Source organism: Heptranchias perlo, chromosome 6 (genome assembly GCF_035084215.1).
Source record: "Heptranchias perlo isolate sHepPer1 chromosome 6, sHepPer1.hap1, whole genome shotgun sequence".
Taxonomy (NCBI): Eukaryota; Metazoa; Chordata; class Chondrichthyes; order Hexanchiformes; family Hexanchidae; genus Heptranchias; species Heptranchias perlo.
This window is the reverse complement of record NC_090330.1, coordinates 41,053,956-41,079,533: the sequence shown is the minus strand read 5'-3', so window position 1 is coordinate 41,079,533 and position 25,578 is coordinate 41,053,956. Positions and strand designations below refer to the sequence as shown.

Below are 25,578 nucleotides of genomic sequence, written 5' to 3'. Positions count from 1 at the left end.
TGGCTCCATTTTTGGCTTGGTGTCAATTCTTGTCTGATTACGCTCCTGTGAAGCGCCTTGGAACGTTTTAGTACGTTAAAGGCGCTACATAAATGCAAGTCCATGGAATCATAGAATTTTACAGCACAGAAGGAGGCCATTCGGCCCATCATGCCTGTGCCAGCTCTTTGAAAGAGCTATCCAATTAGCCGTACTCTCCTGCTCTTTCTCCAAAGCCCTGGAAATTCTTCTTTTTTGGCGATGGGTGAGAAGGACTTAATACAGGATAGGTTATGAGCAGCAGAGCTTTAGATTAACTGAAGTTTACGAAAGGTGGAGGATGGGAAACCAGCTAGGACAGCATTGAAATGGTTGAGTGTGTAGGTGACAAAGGCATGAATGAGAGTTTAACATAGAAACATAGAAAATAGAGGAAGAGTAGGCCATTCGGCCCTTCAGGCCTGCTCTGCCATTCAAAATGATCATGGCTGATCGTCTAACTCAATACCCTGTTCCCGCTTTTTCCCCATATCGCTTGATCCCTTTCGCATTAAGAAATATATCTATCTCCTTCTTGAGTACATCTAATGACTTGGCCTCCACTGCCTTCTGTGGTAGAGAATTCCACAGGATCACCACCCTCTGAGTGAAGAAATTTCTCCTCATCTCGGTTCTAAATGGCATACCCCGTATCCTGAGACTGTGACCCCTGGTTCTGGACTCCCCAGTCTTCAGGAACATCCTCCCTGCATCTAGTCTGTCTAGTCCTGTTAGAATTTTATATGTTTCGATGAGATCACCTCATTCTTCTAAACTCTAGTAAATATAGGCCTAGTCGACCCAATCTCTCCTCATACGTCAGTCCTGCCATCCCAGGAATCAGTCTGGTAAACCTTCGTTGCACTCCCTCCATGGCAGGACATCCTTCCTCAGATAAGGAGATCAAAACTGCACACAATACTCCAGAAGTGGTCTCACCAAGGCCCTGTATAACTGCAGTAAGACATCCCTGCTCCTGTACTCAAATCCTCTTGCAATAAAGGCCAACATACCATTCGCCTTCCTAATTGCTTGCTGCACCTGAATGCTCGCTTTCAGCAACTGGTGTACAAGAACACCCAGGTCTCGTTGCACCTCCCCTTTTCCCAATCTATCACCATTCAGATAATAATCTGCCTTTCTGTTTTTACAACCAAAGTGGATAACTTCACATTTATCCACGTTATACTGCAGCTGCCATGTTCTTGCCCACTCACCCAACTTGTCTAAATCACATTGGAACCTCTTTGCATCCTCCTCACAGCTCACATTCCACCCCAGCTTTGTCATCTGCAAACTTGGAAATGTTACATTTAGTTCCCTCATCCAAATCATTGATATATATATATTGTGAATAGCTAGGGCCCAAGCACTGATCACTGTGGTACCCCACTAGTCACTGACCCGTTTATTCCTACTCTCAAATTTTGCACACTAACCTCTTGTGTGGGACCTTATCAAAAGCCTTCTGAAAATCCAAATACACCACATCCACTAGTTCTCCTCTATCTATTCTACTAGTTGCATCCTCAAAAAAAACTCCAGTAGATTTGTTAAGCATGATTTCCCTTTCATAAACCCATGCTGACTTTGTCCAATCCAGTTAATGCCCTCCAAGTGTTCTGTTATCACATCTTTTATAATAGACTCTAGTATTTTCCCCACTACTGATGTTAGGCTAACTGGTCTGTAATTCCCTGTTTTTTCTCTCCCTCCTTTTTTAAACAGTGGGGTTACATTTGTCATCCTCCAATCTGTGGGAACTGTTCCAGAGTCTATAGAATTTTGGAGGATGATCACCAATGCATCCACTATTTCCAGGGCCACTTCCTTTAGGACTCTGGGATGTAGATTATCAGGCCCTGGGGATTTGTCAGCCTTTAGCCCCATTAATTTCCCTAGCACTATTTTTTTGCTAATACTGGTTTCCTTCAGTTCCTCCCTCCCACTAGATCCTTGGCTCCCTAACATTTCTGGGAGGTTATTTGTGTCCTCCTTTGTGAAGACAGAACCAAAGTATGTGTTTAATTGTTCTGCCATTTCTTTGTTCCCCATTATAATTTCCCCCATTTCTGACTGTAAGGGACCTACATTTATCTTCACTAATCTTTTTCTCTTGACATATTTATAGAAGCTTTTACAGTCAGTTTTTATGTTCCCTGCTAGTTTACTCTCATTCTCTATTTTTCCCCTCTTAATCAATCTCTTTGTCTTCCTTTGCTGAATTCTGAACTGCTCCCAATCCTCAGGCTTGCCGCTTTTTCTGGCAATTTTATATGTCTCCTCTTTGGATCCAATACTATCCTTAATTTTTTTTGTAAGCCACGGTTGAGCCACCTTTCCTGTTTTATTTTTGCACCAGACAGGAATGAATAATTGTTGTAATTCCTGCACACGTTCTTTAAATATTAGCCATTGCCTATCCACCGTCATCCCTTTTCGTAAAGTTCCCCGATCTATCATAGCCAACTCGCACCTCATACTTTCGTAATTTCCTTTATTTAGATTCAGGACCCTAGTTTTGGATTCAACTACTTCACTGTCCATCTTAATGAGGAATTCTATCACGTTATGGTCGCTCTTCCCTAAGAGACTCCGCACAACAAGATTGTTAATTAATCCTTTCTCATTGCACAATATCCAGTCTAGGATCGCCTGTTCTCTAGTTGGTTCCTCAACGTATTGGTCTAGAAAACCATCACGTACACACTCCAGGAATTCCTCCCCCACAGTATTATTGCTAATTTGGTTTGACCAATTTATATATATATATTAAAGTCACCCATGATTATAGTTGTACCCTTCTTGCATGCGTCTCTAATTTCCTGTTTAATGCCCTCCCCTACATCTCCACTACTGTTTGGGGGTCTATGGACAACCCCTACCAACGTTTTCTGCCCCTTGGTGTTTCTTAGCTCCTTACATACAGATTCCACATTGTGATTTTCCAAGCCAATATCCTTCCTCACTATTGCATTGATTTCCTCCTTTACTAACAACGCTACCCCACCTCCTTTCCCTTTTTGCCTGTCCTTCCTAAATATTGAATACCCCTGGATGTTCAGTTCCCATCCTTGGTCACCTTGCAGCCATGTCTCCATAGTCGCAACTATATCATAACCGTTAATATCTATCTGCGCTGTCAATTCATCTTACTTATTGTGAATGCTCTGCGCATTAAGACACAATGCCTGTAGACTTGTCTTTTTAAGATTGCTAGTCATCTCAGTTTTATTTTGCACTATGGCCCTATTTGTTTTTCGCCTTTGTTTTCTTTGCCTTCCACTATTGCTTCTTCCCTTTCTGGCTTTTGTTTCTATCCTTGTTTCCCCCTCCTCTGTCTCCCTGCTCAGGTGCCCATCCCCCTGCCATTCTAGTTTCAACCTTCTCCTACAGCACTAGCAAATACCCCCACGAGGACGTCAGTCCCGGTCCTGCTCGGGTGTAACCCGTCCCGCTTATACGGGTCCCACCTTCCCAGAACCAGTCCCAATGTCCCAGGAATCTAAATCCCTCCCTCCTACACCATCCCTGCAGCCATGCATTCATCTGGTCTATTCTCCTGTTTCTATACTCACTAGCACGTGGCACTAGTAGCAATCCTGAGATCACTACCTTTTGAGGTCCTGCTTTTTAATTTATCTTCTAACTCCTTCAATTCACCTTGCAGGACCTCATCCCTTTTTTTACCCGTGTTGTTGGTACCGATATGGACCATGAATACTGGCTGTTCACCCTCCCCCTCCAGAATGCTCTGCAGCCTCTCCATGACATCCTTGACCCAGCACCAGGGTTCAGCAGCATATCTGGAGCAGAGGTGGATAATGTTACAGAGATGAAAGTAGGCGGTCTTTGTGTTGGGGTCGGAAGCTCAGTTTGAGGTTGAATGGGAACCTGAGGTCGTGAACTGTCTGGTTCAGCCTGAAACCATGGCTGTTAAGGGAATAGGGTTTGTGGTGAGGATGCGGAGTTTATGGCAGGGGCTGAAGACAATGACAATGACTTCAGTCTTCCTAATATTTATCCAGAGGAAATTGCAACTCATCCAAGACTGGATATCAGACAAGCAGTCTGACATCACAGAGGTCGTGGATGGACCAAGTGAGGTGGTGGAGAGGTAGAGCTGGGTGTCATCAGCATACATGTGGAAGCTGATCCATTATTGCCAAAGGGCAGCATGTAGATGAGGGCCAAGGACGTATCCTCGAGGGACTGCTGAAGTGACTGTGTAGGGGTGGGAAGAGTTACAAACGCAAAGGTAAAGAGTAGACCAAGCCTTTTCTGTTCCAATACCAAATATGTATACACACTTAGAATTTCCAAACATGTGCATTGATTGCAGAATGATGAGCAGTGTCCAAAATTCAATTACAAGTTCTCCCATTAGCAAAAGCTTAGTCAACCAAAATAGGACTGAATGAGGCTGAAATAAAGAGAATGAATATGTAAATGTAGAAAGTGTGCATAAAAGTGTTGCATTCAAATATTATAAATCCTGTATTTAACGGTCACCTTTGTGGATGTAGAGAGGAGTACAAAATCTAGGCTGACAATCCAGTACAGTACTGAGGGAGTGCTGCACTGTTGGAGGTGCCGTTTTTCAGATGAGACGTTAAACCGAGGCCCCGTCTGCCCTCTTGGGTGGATGTAAAAATAAAGGATCCCATGGCACTAGTTCGAAGAAGAGCAGTGGAGTTCTTCCCGGTGTCCTGGCCAATATTTATCCCTCAACCAACATCATTAAAACAGATTATCTGGTCATCATCACATTGCTGTTAGTGGGACCTTGCTGTGCGCAGTTTAGCTGCCACATTTCCTGCATAACAACAGTGACTACCTTTCAAAAGTACTTAATTGGCTCCAAAGCGCTTTGGGGCGTTCTGATTGGTTGATGGTAATTAGGAGCTGAGGAGAAGAATTTGGGTGGCAGGAAGCTGAGAGGGGGGCTGTTGACTGACCAACTGGTGGGCTTCATGGACAAGATAAGTTTAGTGAGGGCAGATGGGAGTCTTTGAATATGAGTCTCTAGATTTGATGAGATTTACCAAGTTCTAGGTTTTAGTAAGTTGAATTCAGTCGGTTTTATCTTATAAAATGTACTGCATCAGCTTACTATACCCCTCAAAGAGTGAAAACTGAGCATTTCTGTGAGTCAGCCTAGATTTCAGAAGAGTTTTGTCCTATTTCAGATTCCTACTTTAAGCCCCTGGAATGGCAAAACTAACACTTCTATTGACACCTTTAATGTGGAGACCCTCAAACACACTTAACAACACTTCACAGATATATACAATTGGCAATGGTGAACAGATGTTCTGGGCAGATATGATCACTTCTACAAATCATATAGTGGAACAAACAAGTTCTTTCACATCAAAGAACCAATGCTGCAAATTAAATCAAAGATATGAGGCAGTTTGTTCTTTGAAGTAAATGAAACGAGCAACCAAGCCTTGTTACACATAGCCTAAATATTCCTCAAGGCCTGTTAAAGGAATTTAAGCTGTATGACCATTTCCACAAGTAAGATCAGGTCTGCCAAGAAACATGTGATGGAAATGGGTGTATTAGGTTTTTTTTGTCTTGTATTCCAAAGTTGAATGAAAAATTTTAATTATCTCGCTGAAAAAGAAGTATTTGTATTTTACTTTCCTCATTCCAAGATCTGGACCTTGGTATGATTTCTTAAGTTCAATTTTTTTCCCCAGTGAATGAACTATTTAACAAATTCTGTCCATGCAACCTTTTACCATAGAATCAGTAGATACTCACCATTTGAGACAGTTTTTTGAATGTAATTGCTGGTTCTTGATGTCAAATTTGAACCAGCAAACTGACACTTGTCAAATTTTTACCTTGTTAAATAATGATTAGTGGCAATTATGTTGTACAGTACACAGCTATAATTTTTGGTATTTATGTTGTGTGATTATGCATTCTGAGTAATCCAAAACCAGCTTTGTCCTGAATTTTAGGTGTTCTGGATACATCATCAGGAAAGAGATGTTCACCTTCTTCCTTGAAGTCACCTATATCTGATTTGAGGTACAGCGAGAAAAAGCATTATAACAGAATTTTGGGTAATCTATGCAAGACAATAAAACTTAACTCTGCATGGTAAGAGTAGAGACTGATAAAGGCGTGGTATACCTCAACATAGAGTATGGCTTTCTGCAACAGAAACGTCTTTTTCAGGGAATACCGTTAATTAAGAAATATTTCATTTTCCCTTGTATTCAGCATTAGATGTGAATGATTTTGAAAACTGCAAAGAAAATTGTGCACTAAAAAGCTTATCAGTGTGAATTAGGTACAGGTCAAGATGCTGAAAGTATATCATGTTAAGTAAAGATGATCACTTTCAAAAAGAAAATGAAATGCCTATTCTAATCATGTAAGGATGCATTCTAGGCTCTACCAATAGGCGCAGTGAGAGGGGGGATGGATAAATTGGGTATCTAGGAATTAATTGCTGTAATGTCACTTCCAGGCAAAATGTTAGAATTTGTAATTTGAGAAAAAGTTAGTGAGCATGTAGAAATGCAAAGGTTAATCACAGTTTGAGCCTAAGAGCACAATCTCACAGTTTGTGGATACACACAATTGGAAGATTTAGTAAACAGTGAGGAGACATTTAAAAGACCAGGAACATATAGAGAGGCTTACTGGGAGGGGCAGACAGGTGCTCGGAGGATTTTAATTTGGGTGAGTGTGAGGTAATACATATTGGGAGCTGAAGCAAGGAATAAGATTGTACACGCAATGAAAAGATGTTGAAGGGTGGAGATAAATAGAGAACTAGCAGTTCAGTTGTAACTGTGCGAGTGCAGGTAGATCATGCCATTATAAAGGTCATCAGCATTTGTAACTAGGAGCATATAATACATTCATAATGAAGCAATGATAAATTTGTGCAAAACAGTAGTTAGGCCACAGTTAGAGTACTATGTGTGGTTTTGGGTGCCCCATTTTAGAGAGGACAGTAACAACAACAACAACACCTTTTAATGTAGTAAAACGTCCCAAAGCACTTCACAGGAGTGTTACCAAACAAAATTTGAAACCGAGCCACATAAGGAGATATTAGGACAGGTGACCAAAAGCTTGGTCAGAGAGGTAGGTTTTGAGGAGTGTCTTAAAGGAGGAGAGAGAGGTAGAGAGGCGGAGAGGTTTAGGGAGGGAATTCCAGAGCTGAGGGCCTAGGCAGCTGAAGGCACGGCCACCAATGATGGAGCGATAAAAATCAGGGGTAAGAACATAAGAAATAGGAGCAGGAGTAGGTGATACGGCCCCTCGAGCTGCTCCGCCATTCACTAAGAGTACGGCTGATCTTCGACCTCAACTCCAATTTCCCACCCGATCCCCGTAGTCCTTGATTCCCGTAGAGTCCAAGAATCTATCGATCTTAGTCTTGAATATACTCAACGACTGAGTATCCACTGCGCTCTGAGGTAGAGAATGCCAAAGATTCACAACCCTCTGAGTGAAGAAATTTCTTCTTATCTCAGTCCTAATTGGCCAACCCCATATCCTGAGACTATGCCTCCTAGTTCTAGACTCTCCAGCCAGGGGAAACAGCCTCTCAGCATCTACCCTGTCAAGCCCTCTCAGAATCTTGTATGTTTCAATGAGATCACCTCTTATTCTTCTAAACTCTGGAGAGTGTAGGCTCATTCTACTCAATCTCTCCTCATAGGACAACCCTTTCATCCCAGAAATCAGTCTAATGAACCTTTGTTGCACTGCTTCTAAGGCAAGTACATCCTTCCTTAGGTAAGGAGACCAAAACTGTGCACAATACTCCAGGTGTGGTCTCACCAAAGCCCTGTATAATTGCAGCAAGACATCCTTACTCTTGTATTCCAACCCCCTTGCAATAAAGGCCAACATACCATTTGCCTTCCTAATTGCTTGCTGTACCTGCATGTTAACTTTCTGTGTTCCATGTACAGTGACACCCAAATCCCTCTGAACACCACCATTTAATAGTTTCTCACCATTTAAAAAATATTCTGTTTTTCTATTCTTCCTACCAAAGTGAATAACCTCACATTTCCCCACATTATACTCCATCTGCAACCTTCTTGTCCACTCACTTGCACAAGAGGCCAGAATTGGAGGAGAGCAGAGACTTGGAGGCTTGTAGGGCTTGAGGAGGTTACAGAAATAGGGAGGGGTGAAGCCATGGAGGCATTTGAAAACCAGGATGAGAATTTTAAAATCGAGGCGTTCCCAGACTGGTCAGTGAGCACAGCGGTGATCGGCGAACGGGACTTGGTGCGAGTTAGGATACGGGCAGCAGAGTTTTGGTTGAGCTCAAGTTTATGGAGGGTGCAAGGTGGGAGGCCAGCCAGGACAGCATTGGAATAGTCGAGTCTTAAGGCAACAAATGCATGGATGAGGGTTTCAGCAGCAGATGAGTTGAGACATAGCCGGAGATGGGTGATGTGATGGTCTTGGTGAAGGAGAGGATATGGAGTCGGAAGCTCAGCTCAGGGTCAAATAGGACGGCAAAGTTGCTAAAAGTCTGATTCAGCCTCAGACAGTGGCCAAGGAAAGCGATGGAGTCGGTGGCTAAAGAATGGAGTTTGTGGCGGGGACCGAAGACAATGGCTTAGATCTTTCAAATATTTAATTGGAGGAAATTTCTGCTCCTCCAGTATTGGATTAAGGTCATAGAGTGCATACAGGTAGATTCACCAGGATGATGCCGGGGATTGGAAACTATAGTTATGAGAAGAGACTTGAGCAACTGGATCTATATCGAATGGAGCAAATAATAAGCGATTTAATGCTTTTTAAAAAAATTATGAAGGATTTTGATAGATGAATAGGGAAAGACTTTTCTCTGGTTTAGAGGTTAGTAACTAGGAGTACTCAATTTAAAATTGTCACTGAGAGTAGAGAGGTTAGGGAAAATTTCTTTATGCAGAGAGTTGTTGGAGTGTGAAATGCATTTCAGGGAATACTTGAGGCAGGAACTGTTGTATCTTTTAAGGGAAAATTGGATAAATATTTGAAGCAGAAGGTGCCATAGGGCTACGGGGAGAGCGCAATGCATGGAATTAGTTTTGGATTGCTCTAACAGAGCCAGCACAGATTCAATGGACCGAATGATTTCCTTTTGTGTCTCCAAATGCAGTAATGTAGAAAATACTGTTGGGTGCAAACAATAAAATAAGATTGCTCTGCAAAGGTAGATGCCTTTCTTTTTGTTTTCAGGAAATACATACCACCCAAACTATAACTAGAGATACTACTGTGAGTTACACAGTGTTCACAGCAAAGAAACAGGCCTTGCAATCAAGGAGAAGCTGGGAACAAATTTGTGACTGTCTCACAAGTTCGAAACTAACCGCTAATCGCAGACATTGTTCTGCTGTGTACTGCTCACATTTCAATACTTAAGTTGGATGTGATTGTGTAGTTTTGAATCAAGCCACTAGATGGTGCTCTGTTCAAAAGTCAGTAATTTCTCATTCTTGATTTCAAAGTTTAAATGAAGAGTGGGCATCTGATTGTGAATTTGCAACTTGAAAATACAAATTTGCAGTAATGTGGGTGCTCTTTACAAACAACAAAACTAAATTTGAATTTGCCTGGGTTCTCCTGAACTAGCTGCGCCTCGAGCCAGAACTAGCTGCGCCTCCAGCCAAGCTGTTCCAACACTGGCATTTACCCAACAATGTGGGAAAATTGCCCAGGTATGTCCTGTCCACAAAAAGCAGGACAAATCCAATCCGGCCCATTACCGCCCCATCAGTCTACTCTCAATCATCAGCAAAGTGATGGAAGGTGTCGTTGACAGTGCTATCAAGCGGCACTTACTCACCAATAACCTGCTCACCGATGGTCAGTTTGGGTTCCGCCAGGACCACTCGGCTCCAGACCTCATTACAGCCTTGGTCCAAACATGGACAAAAGAGCTGAATTCCAGAGGTGAGGTGAGAGTGACTACCCTTGACATCAAGGCAGCATTTGACCGAGTGTGGCACCAAGGAGCCCTAGTAAAATTGAAGTCAATCGGAATCAGGGGGAAAACTCCAGTGGCTGGAGTCATACCTAGCACAAAGGAAGATGGTAGTGGTTGTTGGAGGCCAATCATCTCAACCCCAGGACATTGCTGAAGGAGTTCCTCAGGGCAGTGTCCTAGACCCAACCATCTTCAGCTGCTTCACCAATGACCTTCCCTCCATCATAAGGTCAGAAATGGGGATGTTCGCTGATGACTGCACAGTGTTCAGTTCCATTCGCAACCCCTCAAATAATGAAGCAGTCCGAGCCCGCATGCAGCAAGACCTGGACAACATCCAGGCTTGGGCTCATAAGTGGCAAGTAACATTCGTGCCAGAAAAGTGCCAGGCAATGACAATCTCCAACAAGAGAGAGTCTAACCACCTCCCCTTGACATTCAATGGCATTACCATCGCCGAATCCCCCACCATCAACATCCTCAGGGTCACCATTGACCAGAAACTTAACTGGACCAGCCATATAAATACTGTGGCTACGAGAGCAGGTCAGAGGCTGGGTATTCTGTGGCGAGTGACTCACCTGACTCCCCAAAGCCTTTTCACCATCCACAAGGCACAAGTCCGGAGTGTGATGGAATACTCTCCTTGCTTGGATGAGTGCAGCTCCAACAACACTCAAGAAGCTCGACACCATCCATGATAAAGCAGCCCGCTTGATTGGCACCCCATCCACCACCCTGAACATTCACTCCCTTCACCACCGGCGCACTGTGGCTGCAGTGTGTACCATCCACAGGATGCACTGCAGCAACTCGCCAAGGCTTCTTCGACAGCACCTCCCAAACCAGCGACCTCTACCACCTAGAAGGACAAGAGCAGCAGGCACATGGGAACAACACCACCTGCATGTTCCCCTCCAAGTCACACACCATCCCGACTTGGAAATATATCGCCGTTCCTTCATTGTTGCTGGGTCAAAATCCTGGAACTCCCTTCCTAACAGCACTGTGGGAGAACCGTCACCACACGGACTGCAGCAGTTCAAGAAGACGGCTCACCACCACCTTCTCGAGGGCAATTAGGGATGGGCAATAAATGCTGGCCTCGCCAGCGACGCCCACATCCCGTGAACGAATAAAAAAAAAAGTCACAGCACCCCGTCCCCATTCCAGCCAGTTTGATTTCTTCTTCCCGCCTCATTTCAAACTTCACAAAGTTTAGCCAGGGCCCTGTTTATGCTCTCACCATTGTAACTGACTGAGTTGACCCTGTCCCTCACGTTCTCACCATTGTAACTTATGGCCTCCAACTTCTTTCATCACACCTCTTTCTGTTCAGCAGGCATGAAGGAGGGGAGAGAGAGGGACAAGGCTGGGATAGAGGAGGAGCAGAAGGAGAATGTAGGAGAAAAGCAGATGCGCAGAGGAGGGTGGAGAAAGAAGCAGTGGGAGGGCAAGAAATTGAGAGGTGGGGAAGTGAGGGAGCTATGAGAGGGGGGATATAGAGAGAGTGAGAGAGGGGTGTGGGGAGACTGACAGTGGGTCCAGGAGAGTGAGAGGTCAGGATAGAGATGTGGGGTAGGGGGGTGAGGAGAGAGAGAGAGAGAGACACCCAGTAGGGGCAGATAGTGTCTGAGGGAGAGAGCGAGAGAGGCATAGAGGAGAGAAAGAAGTAGAAAGGGAGCAAAAGAGAGGTGTCAGAGAGCGCAAAGCAGTGTAGGGGGTAGAGGCAAAGTAGCGGGGCTGAGTGGGGGCAGCAGAGCTGGCAGAAAAGTTGAAGAGGAGAGAAACAGAGAGAAAAGATTGGGGATAAAGAGAAAGAACAAGAAAGAAAGTGAGAGAGAACCAGTGGTTTTATTATACAAGACTTGTTTTTCAGCAGGGATTGCAGGTAGGAATGAGGCTGTAATTTTACTTTTTAAAAAGTTTAGACTAGCGAAACAATTTTTAAAACTAACATTGGAGAGCTGAGAAAAGGAGAGCACATTCAGGAGCGGGTCGTAGTTTTTTTTTTCTAGGGGTAGCATTGCAGAGCTGGGAGGAATGAGGCTGGGTGGTGCTCCACTGTAAATAGAGACAGGAAAGCTGGCTGCAGGGCCTAACGCAGAAGAAAGGGTTAAATTTCTTAGCAGTCAACTGGGCAAAGATTGAAGAACAGGGCTACATTTTAAATTTTTTCTTGTTGGAGCTGCGAAGAGTGGTCCTGATGGGGACTGATTTAAAAAATGTCTTTTATTAGTGAAATCATGGAAACAGCCCGGAGCAGGGCTCAATGGTGCTGTATTTTAAATCTCAGAGAGCAGGGCCTGATGGGGCACAGGTCCAATTTTTATAAATTTTTTTCCGGAGACTGTGGGGAAGGGGCTGTGTACTTGGATGGGATTGAAGGCATGAATGTTTCAACAACTTTACTGGCGGCCTCAAGTTGTAAATTTGTGAGACGGCAGGGGTTGGGGCTATTCGACAGAAGTTGTAAATTTTTTTAGGTAGGGCTGCAGGTCTGAAGTTAAAAATGAAAGTGTGTGTGTGTGTGTGTAAATTTTTAAATCAGATAGCTCAGAGTGGGAGCTGGGGTGATCTCAACTGAAGAATGATTTGGATGCAGGAATCCTAGCTTACTGATCTGGACTTCATTCAGCAAACTCTGATGAGCTGTTGGAGCCAAGATAAACTCAGTTCAAGTTGAAATTGACTTAGACTTATCCCACTCTGTTCAGTTTCTCATAAGGAGCATGCTCTAAACGACTTGTGCTCCCCATCAGGCACCTTGCTTTAGCATGCTTACCATTTAAGTGGAAATACTTTAGAAATGTTGTTCCCATCTACATGATACTAGGTTTGGAAAGCACTAAGCAATTGAAAGGTCTTCCCATAGCTTAATATTTGAGCATTTCATGGAAGTGGCTCCTGAATTAGGTATCCTACTGTCTCCTTACCAACAGCAATATCCAAGGAGTGGGTTTTAAAGTCCATAACATGAACATTGCTTTTAAAGATCCATAACCCAAAAATTTTCTTCATTTAAATCTAACAAGTATATTCTAAAGCAAATATATCCTTAAAAAAATCAGTAACCCAGCTCAGAGTGGGAACGGAGCAGTTGGCTTGAGATAGATTGGTTGCAAAGTATTTTTTTTAAATCAGCCCTAATATTGCAAATAATTTTAACCTTTACCAAAATATTAGCAACTTCCAGAGCACAGAGTGTGCCATGACAGTCAACTGTGACTTTTCAACTCAGCATTTAACATTGAAAGTTCAATCTGTGCCATCTACAAGCACTTTTTTCTCCCTCTTCCCCCCCCCCCCCCCTCTCTGTCTCTTCTATATGCCTCTCATGCAGTTTGTGTTTTTCTTTCTTTCTCTCTGTATGTTTGACATTCAAAACTTTTCTCTCCCCTGCTCTCTATGTATGTGTTTATTCCTGTATGTTTTGTACTCTTTCATTTTCCCCTCTCCTACCAGGGAGACCTGAAACCAGATACAGGGCTCTAAACCACAAAAGTGATCTTGTGCCTGAGTGGAGGGCTGGGTGTGTACCATGTCACATTTGCGCAGACGAGCTGGGACAATGACCTAGGATGGGAGGGAGCAGAAAACTGGGTGAGATAGGGAGGGATGCAGGAAAACAGAAATGTACAGGACTGGAAATGATAATTTTGTTTAGTCAGAAACAGAATGTACAGTTCACTACTATATTCCTCAATTGATTTTTTTTTTGTATTACGTGTTCTGGGGATCTGGGTGATGTTGGCAAGGCTCATTTATTGCCCACCCCTAGTTGCCCTGAGAAGGTGATGGTGGGCCGTCTTGAACTGCTGCAGTCCTTATTGTGATTGTGCTCCCACAATGGTTTTAGGTAGGGAACTCCAGGATAATTATCCAGCAATGATGTAGGAACGATAATGTATGCCCAAGTCAGGCTGATGTGTGACTTGGAGGGGAAGTTGGAGGTGATGATATTCCCACAACTGCTGCTATTGTCCTTCCCAGTGATAGAAGTCACAGGGGAGGGAGGTGCTGTAGATCGTACATACTGCAGCCATAGTGGTGGAAGGAATAGTTATTGAGACACGTAACCTGGGGCTTGATCAAGCGCATTGCTGCATCCTAGAAGATGTTGAGCTTTTTGAGTGCTGTGGCTGCACCCATCCAGGCGAGTGGTGAGTATTCCATCACACTCCTGACTTGAGCCTTTGTAGATGGCAGATAGGCTTTGAAGGATCAAGAGATGAGTCACTCGTCGCAGAGCACCCAGCCTCTTTCCACTCTTGTAGCCACTGCTTTGATATGGCTGGTCCATATAGCGTAGGAAGTGCGGCCAGCGTATGTATCACAAACCTTGAACTGCTATGTATTCTTTTTAGACTATTGTGCTGACGATTGCTTCTAAGCAACCTTGAGTATAATCTTTAGAAATTGGTGAGTGTCAGCATTGCTAAAACCGTAATGTCTGGGTACGGGTATAATAATAAGCTAAGTCGTTGCTCACGTCTGTTACAATTGTATAGAAAGGTGAAGTGTCAACAGATGGTCTTTGTATGGACAAGTAAAACAAGGAAATAGTATCTATATCTGATAATGAAATAGCCTTCGGGTCATAGTTAGAACAATGCACGGAGTCCTTGTTATGGTTGAGCAAGGCCAGGTCACAAATATAGTAAACAAGTTGGATATAAATATAAATAGTGTAGCTGGTGTCTGGCAGAACAGACTTAAGAAGATAACATGCTGAAACCACTGTACTCCTGTTCCTGGCTTGAGGTAATTCCACTCTTTCTGTATTTTGCAGTTCTGTTAATAAAGTCTTAAAAGACAATCTGTTATTGTGAGCTTGATTGCATGGTTTCTGAAACCATAAGATTCAATCCTAACAGTCAACATTCAGTTAAGCGTCTGGTCAATGGAGAGCCTCTAAACGTTCATAGGAAATTGGTGTTGGTGGGCCGTTGAAGGTCAAGGGGAGATGGCTGGACATGGTCACTACCTAGCACTTCTGTGGCATGAATGTTACCTACTTGCTTGATGGCACTATTGATTTTCTTGCCAAATGCATCTCTAGCTTCCTTTCAGAAGTACTAATGTTATCAGCTTTGACCACCTGCTCGGGCAGTCCACTTGAAACATTCACCATCCTGTATGCAATATAGTTGTTTGCACTATTAATTAACATTAATATTATTGTTGATGTGTCTTCATCATTGGCTGCATAGCACTTAGACTGATCACGAGGATGTGAACGGTGCTATACAAATGAAAGTTTTCTCTCTTTTTCTCTATTTGTTGTTGTATGAATCTTATTGGCATAATACAGTTTTACTTCTGTTATTAATGTGGACTTCTGTATTATATAATCGCACTATTATTGCTGTGCAGGAGAAGTAAAGTCTAGGATCTGGGTAGGTTGGCTTAAATCTGAAGGCTGAAAAAGCAGGAGTAGTAAGGGGAAATATGCCAGGAAACAGCAAGGTTGAGCCTGTGGTAGCAAGATCATACTGAAATAAATAAAGTCAGTAATCTGTGCATGAGATGATTTTCTTTCTGGTGACTATTAACTTTAAAAGATACTGAGATAACTCGCCAAAACAGTAAAGCAGGACAATTTGGGGTCGATTTTTGGATGTCCGAGCGGGTGTGTTCATGGCAGGGGGGCTGCTAAAATTCGGGATTCCCGGGGTGGGTCCGGAGCCTGGCTCCAACCCGCTCACTTCCAGGCTCCCCAATGATGCGCTTAGATGTGCGCGCAGCCCCCGCATGCGGGACTCCCACCGGCAATTAAAGCCGGTGGGATCCCACTTAAACCAATTAATTAGATAGTTCAGGTTGTTTGCAGACCTGATTGGGAGGCTATTTTAGGAGGGGTGGGATTTTCATTTCAACTGAGTGTGTTTCCTGTACTGAGGGAAACACTCCCAGTTGAAACAGACGTGTTGCAGCCACCAGCCTGTGGGAGCTGCAAAGGTCCATTTGACAGGGGGGGGGGGGAAGAGACCCCCACTCATTGCAGGAAGCCACTCTTGTCACTTTGGACAAAGTTTGGCCTGCACCACCCTCCTCCTAACACAAAAATTCACAAACTTGGAACCTCAACTCCGGTGTGCAGGCACATTTACCTACCTTGCGGACCCCCTTAAATGTACATCTTGCAAATGGGGGCCGCCGTAGCTGCAGTCATGACCTCGTCGGAGGACGAACAGCATCACCAGCCTCGCCGTCCACGCCGTCCACCTCTGACACGTGGAGCTCCACAACACAGTGCTGTGACACATCCACCTGCACAGCAGGAGGGAGGGCAACCACAGAGAGAGATGCGTCGCAGAAGGCACTACCCTCGCCACAGGGTCTACAGACCGAGGCTCAGCTTCCTGGACCTCTCTGAGCAGCAGTGCACACGGAGGCTCAGAGTCACTCGACATGTAGTCATGGACATCTGCAGCCTCCTTGATGTCGAGCTGCTCCCGGTTGGCCCGAGCACCATCTTCTTACCTGTCGCTGTAAAGTCACCACTGCCCTCAACAACTTCTCCTCCGGATCCTTTTAGGGTGCCACCGGGGACATCGCCGGCTTCTCTGTCGTCTGCACAAAAGAGCCCTGCAAACACCTACACCCACTCTGCAATGACACAATGGGTGGTATCAGGTGTGGGTCTTCATGGTGATCCTCAGGAAAGGGTATTATTGCACAAACCAGACAAGATTTGCAAAGACGTGGCAGTAGTGGTGATAACAAATTTTAATGTGCTTGGCAAAACAAACAAAACTAAATGAAAAACATGACATTCTGTCATATACCCTTGTGCATCCCCTTTGTACTCACAAAAACTTAGCCTCACATTTACGGGAACCCCGACATGGTACTACCCCTGTGGCTTCAGCAGAGGTAGTGGCAGGTTGCTCCTGTCCACGCTCTGACCAATGAGATGCTTTGCGCAGACACCCTCTGGGTTTCGGTGCCCGTGAGGGCCCCTCCAAAGACTGCTCCACCTGCACCTGTGCAGGGGCAGACTCGGCCACCTGGAGAGGAGGCAGCATTGCGGATACTGGTTGAGACGGCGGAAACGGGTGAGACGTGGGAGCGCTTTGAGTGGCGTCCCCACTTCCAAGTTCCCTTTCGCCACCATCCCTCTCCTGGGCCTTCTGGCATCTCTTCTCCTATCAAGGCAAAACACAGAGAGGCGTGATTGAGTGATGGTTGCATCGTGACCTGCTGCATGCATTGGTGTGGGTGGGGGTGACCATGAGGGAGATGCATGGGAGGGTGCGTGTGATATATAACCATGAGATTGTATGAGGATTGGGTTGTGTGGTAGTGTTCGAATAGGAACTGGGGCAGCGAGTAAGTGCAGGCAAGGTGAAGATGATGGTTGAGTGGATGTGAGGAGTGATGCGAGAGCATTGTGGTGGCAGTGCAGAAGAAGTTGTGTGGTGGTGGAGGTGATGTGGAAGACGGCGTGTGGGAGAATGCGTAAGTATACTCATTTTGGCTGACCTGGTTAGGTCATTAAAGCGCTTCCTGCACTGGACCCAGGTTCGGGAGATGTTACTGCTTCTGCTGACCTCCTCCACCACCTCAAGCAAGACCTTCTTGGTGGCAGAGGCTGGCCACTTCCTCCCGTCCACTGGGAAAAACGTTTCCTTCCTCCTCCTGACCCCACCGAGCAGCACCTGGAGTGAGGAGTCTGAGAACCTTGGAGCAGCCTTGCCTCGGGGCTGCTCCATGCTGCCAATTTGGTTCTTTGCTGCAGGAGGAGCATTGGAGGACTGCCCCTTTAAATAGGGCTCCTCCTGCTGACAGCCTGTGATGCGGGTGTGCAGCGCGCCCGCTGCGCAGGTATGGTACGGGAAACCCGGAAGCACGCGTAAGTACGTTCAATTAGGCTGCAATCGCGTGCAGAACACCCCGATTTCACTGGGCGCGTTACCCACGCGCCCAGTCGCCCCCCACCCTGGGCTGCCAACCCACCTCCCTCCTAATTTTGGGCCCTTTATTGCAGTCACTAATCTAGTTCCAAACAATTTCCATTGTCCTAAAAGACTCCCTCCTAAGCTGGACCCATGTTAGTAGGATAAACATGCCTGCTTGTCCACTCTGCTATAGAGCAATGTGACTTTATTTTGTCAGCCTCCTAATTGTCATGGGCTGCAAATGGGCATAGTATGCTCAGAGCTCAAAATATTGGCAAGAAAGCCCAGGAAAACACTGCTAGTGTCTGGAACTAAATAGAACTCCAACTGCAATTCCCAGAGATAGTGACCTACTTATGCAGACAACAGTATTTCGAAGATAAAATATACAGATTTATGGATCAAGTTAGTGATTTCTTTGAGAGATTTTTGTTTCTTTTTAAAATTATAAAAGAAATATAACCACTTGGAAAAGTTGGAACAAAGTTTTTTGAGCAATTTGGTTAGTTTTCAGTTACTTGAAGTAGCTTTGAATAAAATTGATTTAATAGCTTGGTTTTATGCTGGATGCTCATTGCTGATTGGTAACTTTTGCTACCTCCCTAGTGAATTAAAAGTATTTTGATTGACCAAATGTGTATCATATATATGAGCCAATCAACACAATTAATTTAACAGATGGTTATTTGAGAAAATTATTTGTTGCCCTACTAATGTGGCGGTTTTTGAAGTGTGATGCTGCAGACATAACTCTGGAGTTCCAATTATATAGATAGCTCCTTTATGAATGTGATACTAATTATGTTGGTCATATTACGTTTATGGCAAAAATAAATGTGTGACCTTATGAAATTTTGCATTCAAATTTTGCTGGAACAAAGAACTTGCATTTATATAGTGCCTTTTATATGTTCAAAACATTCCAAAGCACTTCACAGTCATTGAGTTACTTTTGTGGTCACTATTTTGCAGGCAAAACACCATTGACTACACTATGACTATTGAATGTGCACTTAAAAATCAATTGCTTCATACTTATGTAATAATGTCAATAGATGAAAACCTGGTGTTCATGTTTGTGTAGCTTCAAGAAAAAGTTGTCTAAATATTTTAACTTGTATTTTAAACAATTTAATGATACTCATTTAAAACTTCATTAAATTTAAAGGGTTGATGATGATGCTTATGACTATGCTCATAACTCAGATCAAGCATTAGAGGGATATTTGAGTGAGGAAGAACCCACAACGTACACAAGACAAGACAGTGGAACACAATTTTACACAGAAACTGGTTAGTACTGACAAGAGTCAAGCTTCTTTTATACCAGTGTCTGTAGTGGTACTTTGTTTTTGTTTAGTTCTTGGTTTGGCAAGTTGATGGGAACAATATGTTCTTAAAGAAAAATGGCATCTAAACAAACCAGTTGCTGTCATGTTTTTTTTCCTGTTATGATCAAACATTTTATGGGTGGTTTCAGGGCAGCCCAGTGTGCTCAATCTTTGGCTCATCAAAATTTCTACCGATTGACAATGATTTGGTATAGGGTCTGCATGACTCCAGCCTTCACATTGGGCCAATCACCCAGCATGGGTCTGTCCTGTATAAAGCAGAACATCGAACAGTTTTTCTATGCTCCCACTGGTTAAAAGTATGCTATTCCTCACAGGGTGATCAAATTCCACAAAATGTTGGGGAACTACTGTAGGTTCCTCTCTGAACCCACCTCCCATTGAGTTCAGCCACAAATTGGGGTGTCTTTCTAGTAGGGCTCATTGAGTCTGGTGACTCCAAACTAAATTTGGAATACGTAGTCTCTGTCAAGTACAGGCTTTACTTAAAAAGCACTGTGAATGGTTGTGCTACTGGAACATTTCAGCTTCTTTTAGAGGGAGGATCTGCAACAATTTATAGTCTTCAATCCCAAAACAAGTGAAAAAGAAAAAAAAAACTTGCTTTTATATAGCGCCATTCATGACCTCAGGATGTCCCAAAGCACATCACAGTACTTTTTGAAGTGTAGTCACTGTTACAATGTAGGGAAACGTGGCAGTGAATTTGCACATAGCAAGGTCCCACCAATGGCAATGGGATAAATGACCAGATAATTTGTTTTTTTAGTGGTTTAGGGACACAGGGAGAGCTCCCCTGCTCCTCTTTGAATGGTGTCATGAGGGAGAGAACAGGAATTAAAGAGTAATACTATTTATCAAACTCCTTGCAAGTGAGTAGATATAGTCTGGACTGGTCACCAGTTGATGTGCTGGTGATCATGAAACAGCCTTCTAGGGTGGCACGTGTGCCTCCATCTCTAACTCAAACAGCATCCAGTTTCCAGTAGCCAATGATTCTGAATTCACTGCATACTTTGAAGATGCCTTCAGAATTGTTAAGGATAAGTATAAGAACTATCCTTGATCTGATTGCTAGTGAACTGGTGCACAGGTGGACCAACATATCTTAAATATGCCTTTTTAGAATAAAGACTCCTTATTGACAGGTTTTAAAAGCCAATATTCATATTTAGGAGGCCAGGGCCCCTCTGAAAAGAAACCTGCTAACTGTAGCCCTACTGCTAAGTCAATGGAATGATTCTTATGCAGCCACATGTTGAACCCACCGCTTGTTAACGTATTAGTAAATTATATGCTTTTTGAAGCTTCTCGAAGGTAGATGATCTATTGTATATTTTAATATTACTACTATTTCATAGCCTCGAAGAGCACACTGAATAGGCTGAGAGCTATTCCAAATAAAGGGGTTTCCAGAATATTTTCATATCCTTTTAAAGACTGAAAATGGTTAACTTGGTTTTCTCCCTAAAAGTGGCCTCCAGTTTAAACCACAACAAACTGTATGATTTCTGATATTTTTGCCGCCTTACTTTTTTGCATTTTAATATTTGACATTTTCACACAAAACATGCTAATTTGGTAATGACTGCAGCTGCAAAAGTTCCCAGATACATTACTGTATGATCAGTGGAAGCTATTCATTTTTATCTTCGATTTTGTGACCTTGTGACATTAGAGTAGGTCATTGTCCTCTAGTTTTGAATTTACATGTAAAAAATAGGTTTTATTTTGCCACTGTAATAATTTGAAAAAGATGTTCCCTGCTTGGCTAACTGTTTCTAATCTTCTTCTTGTCTTCAGATGTTACATTGCCTTCCAACCTAGCTGCCACCAATTTCACATCAGCTACAGTTCCTTATATAGATGACAGCATTACAGGATCAAAGAAGAATGGAAGCCTTTCAGAATCTTGGGAAGATCCCTGCCTTTTGCCAGCTGAAATATTGCAAATCTGTAATGAGTTAACATGCATACGGCAACACTTGCAGGTAGGTATGCAATGTACTAGTAGTATGACTTAATTATGATTATCAAAACTAGCAGTTTAATGGTCAGTTACTGTCGAACAAATGCATAATTCTATACATTTCCTGATTAGCCAAAAACCTCGCCAGGGATGCTATTTTTTATTTTTTAGCTTTTAATTCATCATTTTTACTACACCCATCAAGCTGCTGGGACTTTACTTCTTGGGTCTTCATTTGGATTGATTGCAATAAATGTTCCAAAGCAGAATCAAAGTCTTACTCTGTTACTACCACTGTCTACTAATCAAATCCTTAAATAAGTTGTGGGGAAAAATACATTGCTGCCGTTCATTACTACGGTGTAGTCAACTGTAATTCTGTTTGAGGAAAGGTCTTATGAAGTTCAAAACTAGGAAAGAATCTAGACAGCTTATAGCAAAGTAGCTCATTCTGCATCTCTCAAAATTGACTGCTGGGTCTGTATTTTAATTGTGTTTTTTTGGGTATCTGTATCCAAAATACCAACTGCTATTGGATGCACATAATGACTAATGTAACAGGACGTCAGTTTATGGTTTTGGAAAATAATTTCAATGAAAACTGGATGATGAGTTTGAGTAGATTTTCAATTAAATTTTTAAATATTAGCTTTTCTAATTTCACAAAGCAATATAGGCTGAGGGAGAGATGGAGATACAGTGGCCCCAATCTTTATGGGAAGGAAGGGAGAGAGCGGGCGCATCTGTCAGCAGCCGTGAAAGGCGGAGGTCCTGCTGAATTTAGCGGCAGGATCTCAATAGAATTTTTTTACTCAGTTTCCAGCCGGGCTGCTGGCCAGATTGGGGGACTGGCTGGCTGCCGGGTGGGAAAGCATGTTTTACATGGCCACAGCCCGGGAGGGAGGGAGAGATTGCAAGTGGGGGGTGGGAGAGATCTGATTGTCGGGGGTTGAGAGATTGCGGGGTGGAGGGGAGACCATCGCTGGTGGGGATTCTGTGGATCCCTAGGGGGATTGGACGATCACGTGGAGGGTTGGCAGATTGCTGGAGGTGTCTGAAGATTGTGGCAGGTTAGCTTAGGGGGCCGGGGGAAGCACTCCTTCTCCTTCTGGCCCACAAGTAGTGCTGGAAAAGCACTTACCTACTGGATCCGGCAGTTCTCTCCTTCCTTTAGTCAGGAAACCTGGCCCGCGGCCGTTAAATCCAAACGGCTGCCAAGATCTGTGGCACAGAGCCTCATTAACATATTATAGTTACTGACCCGCCTCTCGAGAGCGGGTTACTCCCTGACCCCTAACCCCAAACATTATAATTAGTGATAGCTGAGTGACAGAAACAGACAAACATCCAGAAAACAAGAAATTTAATGTTTGGAGAGATCTCTAAGTAACTTTGAAACTCGTGCTGTCAGGCCCTTGTCCTCCTTCCCCCCCCCCCCTTCTCCTCGCCTCACTGCTAATAGACCCCAGGAATCCATCAGTGAGCCAAATCCCATATTTCTTCCCTCCAATATGCCAAACCCCAGATTCCTCCTCCAAAGTGGTGGTAGACCACAGGATCTCTCCCCATTCTGCCAAACCCTAGCTCCCTCCCATAGTGCTGCCAAATTGTGTGACCTTACACATCAGATGTGCCAAACCCCAACACCATCAAATCCCAGAAATGACCTCAGCCATCTAAACCCTACCTACTCTCCAGTACTGTTAATTACCAATTACCCACTTCCAATTGATACATATTAAGCACTATCTTTCTGTGTATCCTTAGCTTTAAAATTGTATAGGTTAAAAATTAAATACATATTGGTAAAGAAATGTACATAAAGTAGGGGGTACTCATGTACCATTTCATATAACAATGGACAAAGTGGCAGAATTTGATCCTCAAAGCACCAGGTTTGACAGAATACTGTGTATTAAAAACAGAATTTGAATTATTCAGTCATGGCGTAACACCCCTATTATTATAAAACAGCATGTCCTCTGACTCGTGAGCGGTCCCATGGAAGATGTGCTAGTTATACATAATTAGTCCCATAGTGAATTGTTGTCAATATTCTTTTAGAGCCTTTTCTTACTATGTAGAAAAGGAAGATAGTTTTAGGGACAAAACAGCTTTAACTTCTTTTCAGGTAAAAGATTGCATTGGAAGGTTAGAGAGGAACACTTAGATATTGCAATTGTTTTTAGAACAGTTTGCTATAAAGTGCTATGAGTTATTTTGAGTCCTTAAGCCGTAATGTTAATGGTCTGAAAAAAGAACTCAAATTAGGATGAGGAGTGACACTATCTCCCCATATCTTTCTCTCACTCATACTTTCCAAAGTGAAAAATAGCTTTTGTTTAAAAGTTTAATATCAATAATTACAGTCATCGGGCTAGCATGACATTTTATTATGTTAAAGGCATTATAAAAATGCATGTTGAGTTTTTTTTTGTGGAGGATATAAACATTTACCTGCTATTTTGTTCTTAAGGTTTAAAATCTATTGATTGAGTGTATATGTCTAATAAGTAACTGGCTTGATTTTTATGTTGTAATGCAGAGGGAAAGTGTAGCGCTGCAGGAGTACAGACTTCAGGTGCAGTCACATGAACAACACCTAGCTGACAGAGAGGCATTGCTCTTCAAACATCAAAATGCGTTAACGAAGTTAAGAGGAGTAGAGGAAGAGGTTCATACCAAGTTTCAGATTATGAAGGAGGTATAGTTATCTACACCGCGTTATTCACTACACTACTTTTTGATAGTTTACATTTCACTTTTCCAGGTTTTCATCAGCCATTACTTGTCAGAAACTGTTCAATTGATGTAAGTGCATTAGTAAAATGGATGTTAATCCCAGTGGTATCTTCCTTTTTCATTATTACATAGACAAACTTTCATTTATGTATTATGAGCATATTTTCTAGCAAACATTCATTAGCATCTTTTCTCCTCTTACTTTTTATGTGATCAGAAATGCTTCAGATCATTGGACTTTTTACTATATGCCACTTATCTCCCTTCACCCAAGAATGAAAATACATCAAGAGTATGAAAGCTAAAGTTAGAGACTCTTTGATACTTGGGTTAGCATGTTATCCTGTTGGAAAGTACTGCTGTACCCTTTCTGAATATTTTAAAATAATGGAAATCCAAAGAGTCACATTCACACTATCTGTACAGAGTTCACAAAACATAGACTGACTTAGAAAGATTTCTGGGAAAGGACTGAAATTTTAAAAAACACACAACACGATTGCGCAGCCTCAAAGGAGTAAAAGGAGTCTCTCGTGTATAAAGCGAGCATGGTGCTTTTCTGAAGCAACGGAAGTTTAATCTCCACGGAACACATCAAAACACACTTGAACACCATAAATGCTTTAAAAAAAAAATTGCAAGGCAGGCTTCTCTAATATCTCAACACATTTATACAGCGAGGAGCTAAGGCAGAAGGTCTTGCGTTTGATCCCTGATCAGTTCGTAAGTTAGTTGATCTCAGCCACGTTCATGGTAGGGTTTCCATAATAAACTTCAACACCCCTGCGTTAGGGAGAAAAAAAAATCAGTTGGTGATCTCACCGCTAATCGTTATCCAGGATCTCTGCTGGTAGCCGGGTGTTTGATCATTGGGTAAGGATTAGGCTCTTTTTTTCTCAACTGGGTACCTGCTTTGCTGGAAACCCATCACCATGCTTAATAGCCAATCCAAATGATTGAATTTTCTTTTTGCTTGATATGGAGTGTGCACTCTGTCCTCATAAGGACACACTTTGCTTACCTAATCCCAAAGAACATGAGTGCAGTTTGTCAAGAGCCAAGGCTGGGGGACCCTTCAGTCTGCATAGTGGTATTGCTGGAGTCTAAACAGCTTAAATTTCACATCTTACCTACACAGAACTTCTTGCTCCTTGTCCAGCTTATTCATTAGGCATTGGCTAAAGAGTTATCTGCAGCTAAGTGGGAAGAATCCTAGCCCTCATGAACTGATCGGGTCCTCGTGGACTGGTCTACCCCTCCACATTCCATCAGTAGTTAAAATTTATCAGAATACTAAAATGCAGAGAATCTGAATCTTTCAGTTATTGGACTCTTGCTTTCATTTCACACTTCAATTTCCAAACGAACATGATCCTGCTCTGCATTGTTAGGCAGCCTAGGAGGTCACCATGTTACTCTTTCAACTCTGGGATATAGGTTTGAATCAAATTGAAATTGATGAGATGAAAGTCTCTTCTGTGCAGCTGTACATGAAACAAGTTTGGGCAGTTTCAACCCAGTTTCTGTTGGATGTGGGCTTATTACCAAACTACCTATAATTTGACAATGATTGACAATCTTGTAATGGGGCAGTAAGGTGTTGTTCTGTGTTTGGGATTA

At 43.1% G+C, this 25,578-nt stretch overlaps 1 protein-coding gene across 2 annotated transcripts in view; it reads left to right on the top strand.

The window, feature by feature from the left end:
* Positions 1-25,578, top strand: part of LOC137322931 (coiled-coil domain-containing protein 138-like) — a 109,525-nt gene that overhangs the window by 8,469 nt on the left and 75,478 nt on the right. For both annotated transcript variants that reach the window (XM_067986168.1, XM_067986169.1), the window contains exons 3-6: positions 5,994-6,063; positions 19,064-19,188; positions 21,051-21,238; positions 23,762-23,920. In XM_067986168.1, coding sequence (XP_067842269.1) covers positions 5,994-6,063; positions 19,064-19,188; positions 21,051-21,238; positions 23,762-23,920 — 542 coding nt within the window. The remainder of the gene's footprint in view (positions 1-5,993; positions 6,064-19,063; positions 19,189-21,050; positions 21,239-23,761; positions 23,921-25,578) is intronic.